The sequence below is a fragment of the Gekko japonicus genome, unplaced genomic scaffold, assembly GCF_001447785.1.
Source record: "Gekko japonicus isolate JY-2015 unplaced genomic scaffold, Gekko_japonicus_V1.1 scaffold1507, whole genome shotgun sequence".
NCBI classification, from domain to species: domain Eukaryota; kingdom Metazoa; phylum Chordata; class Lepidosauria; order Squamata; family Gekkonidae; genus Gekko; species Gekko japonicus.
In genome coordinates this window covers 65,608-77,157 of record NW_015159756.1, presented here as the reverse complement: position 1 = coordinate 77,157, position 11,550 = coordinate 65,608, and the positions used below count along the sequence as shown (strand labels likewise).

Genomic DNA, 11,550 nt, shown 5'->3' with positions numbered 1-11,550 from the left:
CCTGTCGCGGAAACAGCCAGTGCCTATTATCAACGACTGCGAGTTGTTCCCGCCTTAGCAGCGCTTGCGTTCACCCACTAGGGAACCGGAATCAACCCGCTCTACACACAGTTTGCTACCACTTCCACCAGGTACTTTTAAAACTCGGGAGGGAAGCAGCACAAAACAGCTTGAGTATGGCTGAGGGACGCCTGACAGATGTGTGTGTGTGAACCCGCCCCTTTAATCCGCTACTGAAAAGCTCCTGAAACGTTTGGCCGCCGGGCCAAACTGTCAGTCTCAACTCGGCCTTTGTATGTGTATGTGAAGAGCTAAAGCAGCTCTCAGAATTTAATTTCCAGAAGAAAGTTCACAGTGTTCTTTTCTAATGAAATAAAAGGCAATAAAGGCTGTGAATCGCGAAAGCTCACACCCTGCCACAAATGTTGTTAGTCTTTAAGGTGCTACTGGGCTTTTACTCTTTTCTACTGCTGCAGATAGAGTAACACGGCTACCCATCTATGCACAGTCACTCCAGTCTGATCCCATCGATTGCTTGACTTCTTTCCCTGTTGTGTCAGCTTGACTCCAGAGAAAGAAAACATTTGTCAACTGACACACAGAGTTGTTGATTTCCTGCTTCAGATAATGCTGTAACATTTGCTAATGATTTGTAGTTGTGATGAATGAGATAAGCGTTGTGGACACTGACCACACTGATACTAAATTTTCGAACTCATGTTAAGATAAATGAAGGGGTTTTTTTTAATGAGACAGAACTTCATCAGCAAAACATGAATATGAAACCCCCAGCACTATGGCTCCATCTAGTCCTCTTAACATGTTATATTCTCAGTGACAGTAACATTTTGTAACTAACAGATGGTTTATTTTTTATTCCTCATTAGAAACAATGCATCATTTTAGCATCAGAGAATAAATAGTCTATTTCAACAGTGAGGTTCCAATGGATTATTTTATTTATTTATTTTATACCCCGCCCTCCCTGCCAAAGCAGGCTCAGGGATTAAACTATGAATAATTACAAAATTCCCCAAAAGGGAAAAGGAGGACACACACTGTATCTAAAATTAAGCTACTGTGTGTATATGTGTACATGTGTGTGTGTGTCTTTCCAAACACCAGGATAAAGATTTGGAAATGCAAACAATCAAAAAAAGTCTGACTTTAGCCCAATCAGAATATAAACTTGTCTTACATTTCCATAAAATAAGCATTTATCTAGGAAGTTGTACAATCTGATTCTAGTCTATGATCCTCAAACACACATTCAGTTGTGGATCTTTGGGCAGCCAAAGGCCAGAGCAATTGTCACGTATAAAGCTGCATAAACCATAAAATACAAATATATGTAAATATACCAATGCAGGATATTCAATATGCAGGTTATAGGACCACAATGAATTGCCAAGAGAAGGAGGAACTGGAAGGGGGGGGGACCAAAATAACCATCTCACCTTCCAGGATTCTATATGCTTTTAGAAACCTGAGTGGCCAAACCACTCCCACCCCACCTCTTATAATCATTCTGCCCTTTAACTGGCACTCCATTGCTCTCAATATTTTCTACTTCCTGGAGGGCAACAAAATGCTTCTTCTTCTTCAGGTCATTGGGGGTGTGTGTTGTGGTGGGTGCTTTTTAAAAGAAAGTTTACACATTAGTATTTTCCCATGTATCTGGGGAGTTCCCTGCTTTATTTCAATGCCTACTGACAGGCACTTGACTATCAGGTTTGCTATTGGAAGGATAACGCGCAAACACCACCAACAAAAAATAACTTTAAAAAGAATGCAGGCATTTCGTGGTTTTATGACAGAACTGGAAATATTATAGGAACCATTTTTGGACAGATCTTTGCTGAACAGAATCCCCTGTGCCCCCACAGGCAGCTTCTGGTTAATTTTAGCAGCCACTAAAAGAGTCGGACTCAACTGTGCGACTGAACAACAACAACAAAAAAGCACACTAGGGTTACACTTGACACTGGGGACCCATGACTAGAACTCCACTAGGTATTTCAACTGATAAAAAGGGCTATGTGGGGCTACATATACATCGGGGCTGTAAAAGTAGGATTAAGCACAGTATGGTTACCTCTCTTTTTCTCTGCCTGGGCTTAAAGCAGCCAAGGAAGCTTCAGTTAGGAACATAACATGGAAAAAGAGTTTAAACTGTCCCCTTCCCCAGCACTGGGGCTCTGATATTAGGCTCCCCACACATAGCTGTTTGCTGCTGAGCTACCTATCAGGAGATAGGTAATTCAAAAACCCTTGAACATTTTATGTAGTTGTAGTTTAGCCTATTGGTTTTTTATACCGGCTTCCTCCAAAGAACCCAGAGTGGTGTGCATAGCTCTCTATTCCATTCTACTTCCTTAACTTCTAATAAGAGATATCCAAAGTTTATTATTAAAAGCTTTTACTATATTAGATTCTCAGTCAAAATATATCTAATGATACAATGCAATAATACCAAGAATAATGGATTTGGCTTTTGAGTGAAGCACATAAAGCAAACCAAGAGTATTTTTTCTCAATCATGAATGCAGAGGTCAGAACTGCCACTGACAAAAGCCAAAAGCTATCCTAAAACAGCCAAGGATATCAGCGCCATTAAGGTACAAATGTTGCCATGTTCCACAATCACAATATTACTAATAGCAAAGCCAGCCTGATCTTTGGGTACTTAAATCCAGTGACTGGAGCCGTGAACAGACACAATCTTTCTAAATACCTGAAAAGGATCCCAGGTTTGAGGAAATATGTGAAATCTTAAAAAATATATATATATACATTGGGGTGGTTGTTTTTTCTAAACAAATCTCAAAAATTATAAAAGGAGCATCTGTAGCTTTGACAGATACACTCTCTGTGGCTGCTGCTAGGCAACCACAGTAGTCCAGGCCAGGTTTCTTGAGTTAAAAGACAGGGAAAGAGGGCAGGGTCCTTTTCAGGCCTATTTTTGCCTTTGAGGGAGGACTCATTGGGACTAGGGCTGAGTAGGGTTGCCAGCTCCAGGATGAGAAATTCCTGGAAATTTTGTGGTGGAGACTGAGAAGGGCAAAGTCTGGGGACGGGAGAGGCCTCAGCCTCTTTCTATAATGCCACCTGTTATTTTCTCCAGGCAGACAGATCTCTGTCATCTGGAGTTCAGTTGTAATTCTGAGAGCTCTCCAGGTCCCACCTGGAGGCTGGAAACCCTATGCCTCAAGACAACCTCTGTACAACTTGATCCCACCTGTCCTGCATGACTCAACTAGGCCTGGCTGCTTGCTACTGTACAACAGTAGCCACCCTAAGAAAGTCACTGTGCTGTAGCAATTAGAGTTTCAGAATAGGGTCTGGGAGGCCCTGGTTTGAATCCCCACCTTGCTGTGGAAGCTCATTGGATGATTTTGGACCAGTCACATACTTCAGCCTAACCTATACCACAGGGTTGTCATACAGATAAAAAGGAAGAGAGGAGAATAATGTAAGCTGCTTTGGTTCCCACTGTGAAGAAAGGTATGGTATAAGTGAAATCAATCAATAAATAATAAATATAGCTGAAAATGGGAGGTAGATAAAAGGTAGGTTGGTGAGGGGTTGAGAAGAAGAGAATGAGGCAGGGAAAGGGGGTGTCATCAGGAGAAAAAGAGGAAATAAGGAAATACTATAGGGATGGGGATACAGGGGAAAGTGAGGTGCCATGCCACAAGTCCTTGAGGATTCCCTACCATGCAAGTGGGCCTGGCCCAGTGGCTGGCACCATACAACTCGGCCACAATTTTCCTAGGTAGAGGCTGCTGGGGATGTGGGAGGAAAAGTTGAAGACAGAGATACAGATAAAGATAGGTGCTGTTGGGTGGGAAGCAGGTAGGGCTGCCAACTCCAGGTTATGAAATTCCTAGAGATATTGGGGGGGAGGGGGGGAGCCTGGGTAGGGGGGATGAGGAGCGTAGGGACCTCAGGAGGGTATAATGCCATAGAGTCCACCCTCCAAAGCAGCCATTTCCTCCAGGGGAACCAGGTTTCAAACTGCAGGTGGGGGGTAGAGATCACTCAGAATTACAATTGTTCTCCAGATGACATAAATCAGTTCTCCAGGAGAAAATGGCTGCTTTGGAGAGTGGACTCTATGGCATTATACCCTCCTGAGGTCGCTTTCCTCCCCAAACCTTGCCCTCCCAAGGCTCCACCCCCAAATCTCCAGAACTTCCCAATCTGGAGCTGCAGCCCTAATAGGGAAACTGATCTCTGTAGTTGGTAGATCTGTTGTGAATCCAGAAGTTCTCCAGGCCCTCCCTGGAGGTTAACAATCCTACAAGAGATCAGGAAGCAGGCTTTGGGGGCTTTCAGGAAAGGGGGAAGAGTGGAAGAGGGGAGAAAGAGATGCTTCCCACAAGTCCTTGTGGGTTCACTCTTGTATATTCTAATCGCGAACTCAGCCAAGTCTGAGGATATTTAAATCAGTGATTGGAGCTGTGAATGGGCAAGACAGAACTTTTTACAAACCTGAACAATGCCCCAGGTTTGCAGAAAAATCTGAAATCTAAAAATATACATTGGGGAGTTTAAAAAAACTCAAAATGATGAAAGAGCTCCTATACCTTTAACAAATAGATTCCTTCAGTGGCCACTGCTAAGCAACCACAGCATTCCAAGGTTTAATTCCTATGAGAGTAAAAGGCAGGGGGGAGGGTCCTTTCCAGAGCTGTTTTGGCCTTTGAGGGAAGACTTATCAGAGCCAGTCCTGACAGCAACCATTGGGTGACTTGATACCACCTGACTTGCATGACTCACCCAGGCCTGGCTGCTTGCTACTGTTCAACAGCAGTCACCCTATGAAAGCCAGTGTGGTGTAGTAGTTAAGAGTTTCAGAGTAGGATCTGGGATACCCAGGTTTGAATCTTCATCTTGCTGTGGAAGCTCACTGGGTGATTTAGGGCCAGTCACATATTTTCAGCCCAACCTACCTCACAGGGTTGTTGTGAGGAGAAAAAAGGAGAGGAGAATAATGTAAGTTGCTTTGGTCTCTACTGTGGAGAAAGGTAGGGTATAAATAAAGTAAATAAGTGATAAGTATTGCTGAAGATGAGAGGCAGATAAAAGGTAGACTGGCGAATGACTTAGAAGACGAGAATGAGGCAGGTAAAAGGGGTAGGATATGGGGTTGACAAGAGGAGGGAAAGAAGAAATAATGTGGGGAAGGGGATAGCAGTGGAAAGTGAGGAGCCCTCCCACAAGTGCTTGAGGGTTCCCTATCGTGCAAGCAGGCCTGGCCCCGTGGCCACCACCACACAACTGGGCCATAGTTTTTCTCAGGGCTTTTTTTGTAGAAAAAGCACAGCAGGAACTCATTAGCATAACAGGCCATACCCAACAGCAAAAACACATTAGGCCACACCCCTGACAGAGCAGCTCATTAGCATATTACACCACACCACACATTACCAGAAGTGTGGTCATCCAGCCACACTCACCTTTTGCTTCTTATTCTGTTTACCTTGTTTGTTGTCAAAACCCAAGGCTTTTTTTTGTAGCAGGAACCCTTTGCTTGTTAGGCCACACACCCCTAATGAGTTTCTGCTGTTGGGTGTGGCCTATTATGCTAATGAGTTCCTGCTGGGCATGGCCAACTCTGGAGCCAGCCGGAACTCCGTTCCTGTGCGTTCCTGCCCAAAAATAGCCCTGTTTTTTCTAACTAGAGGCTGCTGGGGCACGGGAGAGGGATATATGACAGGGTCTCAAAAGGGGGGGGGGGGTTGCTGCAAGGAGGGAGGGAGAAAGAGAAAGCAAAGAGATAATGTATATTTAAAAGGAGGGGCTGAGTTCAAAAGTTTGAGAAATATGGTTTTACGAGGCAGAGTAATATTTGGTTTGGGGTGTTAGCTGAAGTTCTGTGGGGGAACAAGGTCCTAATTCTTTGCTGCAATGTGTTTTCTTTGGGAAAGAAGTAATCCACTCTCTTTGGTATGAAACTAGCATCTGCACAAACTGAGAGGATACCCTGCTGGTACATACACTGCTTTAGGGCTTACACTAATCAAAAAATTTTTGCCCAAATATTTAAACTCACCAAGCAAAACAGCTTTTGACCTTTTTCTTTCAAAGCCAGGGATCAGGAAGACTTTCGTGTGGAACAAGAGAGACAAAATGCACAGTGAAATGTGATATTCTATTGAGATACAAAACATTTCCTGAATGTTATGCTGACATGTACTAAGTGTGGGATATGCACAAGGAAACAAAGCTGCAACTCGTGGTTCTAGGGAATAGAGGCTGAAGCCAGATGTGCAACAGAAAAGGGGCTCAAAGCTCAGTGGTTATGCTGCCAGCTCTTTCTTCATGTCTGTCTCCAGCACATGAGTGCAGTGAATGCTAAAATGCTCTTCCTGCCCCTCCAGACTGCTGCTTCCTCAGCACTCCATGTTTGTGTGTCTGGCATTGCCTCTATCATCTGAAGCTATGTGTTAGACTTTCAACATTAGCTATCAGCGAGGTGTGTGGTGAAGGACAAAAATAACATATCAGCATCTGATTTGCTAGTTTGAAAGAGAGAAGAGATAAAAGAGATAAATGGAGAGACATTGCCATGTTGGAACTGCTCCATTTCTATACTAACCTGTCATTATATAGAGTGTTCTGACAGAAAAGAAACATGGATCAGTGACAGCTCATGGTTCTAAAGAGCTGCAGTGACCTTGTGATCTTCACTGTTTGCATTGTGTGGCGCTGTGTGTGTGTGTGTGTTAAGTGCCATCAAGTCACTTCTGACTTATGGTGACCCTATGAATTAATGTTCTCCAAAGCATCCTACCATTATCAGCCATTCACAGGTCTTGCAAACTGAGGGCTGTGGCTTCTTTTATCGAGTCAATCTATCTCATGCTGGGTTTTTCTCTTTTCCTGCTGCCTTTAACTTTTCCTAGCATTACTGTTTTTTCCAGTGACTCTCGTCTTCTTATAATGTGGCCAAAGTACAATAGCCTCACTTTAACCATTTTAGCTTCTAGGCAGAGTTCAGGCTTGATTTGATCTAGGACCCACTTATTTGTCTTTTTGGTGGTCCACAGTATCTATAAAACTCTCCTCCAACACCACATCTCTAAGGAATCTACTTTCTTCCTGTCAGCTTTCTTCATTGTCCAACTTTCATACCCGTACATAGTAATGGGGAAATACTATGGCATGAATTAATTTGATCTTGATCCTTACACTTAAGGATCTTTTCTAGCTCCTTCATAGCTGCCCTCCCCAGTTTCAATCTCCTGACTTCTTGGGTACAGTCTCCTTTTAGGTTGATGATGGAGCCAAGAAATTCAGTGCAGTCAGTCAGCTGGACTCCTATAGTGTGTAAGGGGTACGCATTCAGGGGACATTCAGGGCAGGAAAGCTTTTAACAGAAATTGTTAAATGTTACTTATAGGTGTGGGAAGACAGGCAGTAATATTTTTGTGGACAAGTCTTCCGTTGCATAGTCCCAGACAGATTCCCATTAGAGTATAAGGTCAAGTTGTACTGACTGGTAGCAATAACTAATGGCCAAGTTTTACAAAATTAAGAATCTTATGAGAGGTTTTAAAGCACAGTGGTGAGATTCTATTTATTTTTTCAGATATTTATGCCCTGTTTTCCTCCCCAATGGGGACTCAAACTGCTTACATCATGTCACGGAATTAGGGCCTGGATTCAGCCTCAGTCCTCTGTTAAACCTATGTTACTTTAATTTCTAGGGTAAAGTATAGTTGAAATCTTTGGTTCTGTTTCCCAGGAGGCTTCAGGACTCTGCTGGTCTCTGGCCTTCTGATACAATAGCCCTGTACATGACTTTTGCCTTACATGACTTTTGCCTTTTGGAACAGTTTTCCACCATCAAATTCTAAATAGAAAGGGTATCGGTAACTAGCTTCCTTGACTCTCTGAGTTGCCCTAGCTTTCCCTTGACTTTCATGATCCCAGAAACAGAAAGAAAGGGCAGAGCTTTGTCGTGTACGCCAGGTACACGTCAGATGCTTGGCAACAGACTTGACTGACAGTTACATTAGCTCCTATGGATGAAAAAAGGCACTTAATGAATTTACTCTTGTTCGTGGTTGTTCTGGCTAACCACGCTCCGTTACGGGTCTTGACAGAGCAACCAAGGATATTTGTTATAGAACTACAAGTGCACTATTTATGTATTCGGGTTGTGTTGAAATATTCTATGTTGAATACTGAAATGCTACAGAGCAACTTTCTCTCTCTTGATGCAATTGGGATCCCTCCCAGCTTCTCTCCCTCCCCGATGAACACAGTTCCTGCACTCCTAATTTCCCCAACACATAATCATTCTCCTCTTTTCTATTTAATCCTCACAACCATCCTGTGAGGTACATTAGGATGAGCAAGAGTGACTAACCCAAAGGCACCAAACAAGCTTCCATGGAAGAGCAGGGATTCTATCCTGGTCAGCCACTCTAACCACTACGTTTCATTCCTTGGCCTAAACCAAAGCTCTGTGTGTGTGTGTGTGTGTGTGTGTGTGTGTGTGTGTGTGTGTGTTCAGGCTGCTTAATGGACAAGCCTGGGAAAGACATATAAGAAGCTTGTTCACACATTATGTCAGAAATTACTTTCTCTTGTACTTTTAAAATCTGTTCTTCTCACTTATGTAATCTATTTTCAGTGTGGTAAATTTTGCTATAGCTACATATTATTTAACAATTAAACTTTTGACATAATAAGCGTCAAAGGAGCACATGCATTTCCAGAGTAGATACTCCAAAGCATTCTGGGTAATCATTAACTGCTTCACTTCACAAAATATTCAATGTTAGAGACTAGGAGGAACAACAATGTCCATTGTTAGGAAAACCATCTGATGAACATGCAGCTGATCATTAGATCTCCAGCCTCACTCAAAAAGAATACAGAAGGTAACCTTCAAGTTCAGCAGCAGTGATGCTGAGTGACAATAAGCACTAAACACTGCCCATAAAGAACTACCTTCCAGACCCAAGTCAGCATTTTCATGCAATACAATTTATCTTCTACAAATTAGGTCTTTTATGAGCTGAGAGAATCTTCCGTCACTTTGTTCTTTTATGTTCTCCACCGATATTCTCAGAGGATTTATTCTGTTTCATTTTAGACTCCTACACCTCTTTCTGAGATAATCCCATATGTTACAAAGAGCACTTTTTAAAAAGTAATAGTATGTATTTACATGCCCCCAGTGGCAACTGGCCTCAGGTTCAGCACATATGTGATACGTGTTGCCCCCCCCCCCCCCCGGATAGGATCCTCACAATGGTCCACACATGAGAATATAGAGACTGCAAAAATTAAACATAAATTGGAACTAGCAAATGAATGCATTTGAAAGTAAGTAACGAAATTGCATGCTGAATACAGAAATAAAAGGTTACTAGCATAAAGAAATCAAAAGTGAAACAATATTTGCAGGCAAAAGAAAATTGAGCTGAAGAATGCAAAGTAGAACAAGAGGCTTGAAGTGGTTAATAAAAGATTTATTATAATCTGTTCAGAACACCAGAAGTAAGGCATAATCGATTCAAAAGATGAAGCATGAAGAATGTAGCACAACATGTGTACTTTGACAGGTAAGAGAAAACCAAGATAAAACTACAAAAACATACCATGGGCAAAGACCACCACTTCTACTACATGTCTTGCTGTCCTTTATCTTATATTTTGACTCTATCTCTCTATCTATCTTTCTATCTCTCTATCTATCTGCAATGATTATCTTTCTGCAGTGTTTACCTAGGGACATAAAACCAGGATTCATGGTCTGAACAACTATCAAAAGATTTCACTTACTCGACAATCCCTCTGTAGTGTTTTCATCAGTGCAGTGTACGTTTCTGAGTCAAAATATAATCCTTCATGCATGTCTTGCAAGAAATCCAAGTCTTTAAAGGTAGGATTAGACTTTTCCCTCTCTTTCCTGGATGCTCTCCTTTTGTACGTGGAGCCTTTCAAGTCATAGTTGTAATGCATTTTCAGTGCTCGAGGGAGAATATTGTTCATCACAACTATCCTGATATTAATACCTCCTGACTGAACACAATAGAGTCCATAAAATTTTGGTAACAGTGTCCTTGGATTCTGGTTGAGATTCTTTAAAAAAAAAGAAAAAAAGATAGCAATATTACAAGTGTCCATACTAACAACTGCGACATCAAACTCATTAACACAAGGGAAGCAAGTCTACGAAATTTAGTAGTTATTTTCAGGACCAGTGTTCCCTGTAAGATGAGTTAGTGTGAGCTAGCTCACAGTTTTATAGCCTCCGGCTCACACACTTTTGTCTCAGCTCAGGAAAGGATGGCCCCAGGGCAAACTAAGTTATGCAGTAGCCAAATCAACTGCTCACAACTTTCATGCCAGTAGCTCACAAAGTAGGATTTTTGCTCACGGGACTCCGTAGCTTAGAGGGAGCATTGGTTACTTGGTCTCTGTAGTTGTTCAAAATACGTTAAACCATAGTGAATGGTTTGCCTCATAGTCTACACTGGGTAGTGAACACATGATACTCCAAAACAAAGATGGCAGCCAGACTGCAAACTCCTCCCCACTTAGCTTGAAATGACTCTCACCTTAATCATGGTTAAATCTTTTATTGGCACTGATATTGAACAGTGTAAAAAATAACCACTGTTCTCTCTTAACTAGTTTTCACTATTTCAGATCCTGGTTAAGAGAGAAACCTGGTTAATGATAAAAGAGGTTAATGTTGGTACTAATGTAACTCTTAATGTTTCAAGATTACAGTTAGGGGAGGAATTCTTACTGGGGGTGTTTGTGTATAATCCTGTGTCTGCTACCTATCTCTCAACCACAGTGAAGGATCAGAAATAGCATATCTATCCAATTAAGAGCAATATGTTGTGGTTTTTTTAAATGAGCCTACATAGTTAAATACTGGATGGCCAAAAAAGGCTAGAACAGACAAGTGCCACAAAATTGAGATTATAGGTTAGTGACACTCACTCTGTGGCTTATGAACAGCCATATTCAAAACCGCCATCAACCAGAAGAGCCACATGGCTACTCTAACCCCTGTGGTGCACCTCAACCACATGTACACAATCTATATATCTAATTTCCAACAGATGGCGCCGTATGCGGATGCTTATTCCCCGGAAAAGGAAGCTCCCTCTGGCCCAGCAGGTTTTCTTACATATTCAGTAGTGTACCAGTGCCTGCAGAAAAATCCAAAAACTAGAAAAAACCCTTCAGGGACGGCTGAATCTCCCCCAAAACCTTTTGAAATGGCCTCTGCAGGGATCTGCTTCAGACACCAACTGTGAGAGAGAGGCGGGGGGGGGGGGGAGAAGAGGCTTCTAACCGGCTCTGTGAGTCAAAGGGTGTGGGGGAAGGGCCCTTTCCAGGCCTCCTTTGGCCTTTCAGGGAGGGAGGGAGCCTTGGGGCCTGGCCTGGGGAGTCCCTAGAGGTTTTGAGGTGGGATTGGGGAAGGGAGAGGCCTCAGCTGGGTATAATGCCACAGAGTCCACCTTCTAAAGCAGTCATTTTCTCCAGGGAGACAGATCTCTGCTGCCTTCA

The 11,550-nt window shown here is 42.6% G+C and overlaps 1 protein-coding gene across 1 annotated transcript in view; it reads right to left on the bottom strand.

Moving 5' to 3' along the window:
- PIP5K1B (phosphatidylinositol-4-phosphate 5-kinase, type I, beta) overlaps positions 1 to 11,550 on the bottom strand; it is a 71,070-nt gene that overhangs the window by 28,788 nt on the left and 30,732 nt on the right. Inside the window, exon 6 of the mRNA XM_015405847.1 lies at positions 9,805 to 10,104. Within this exon, the coding sequence (XP_015261333.1) occupies positions 9,805 to 10,104 (300 nt within the window). The remainder of the gene's footprint in view (positions 1 to 9,804; positions 10,105 to 11,550) is intronic.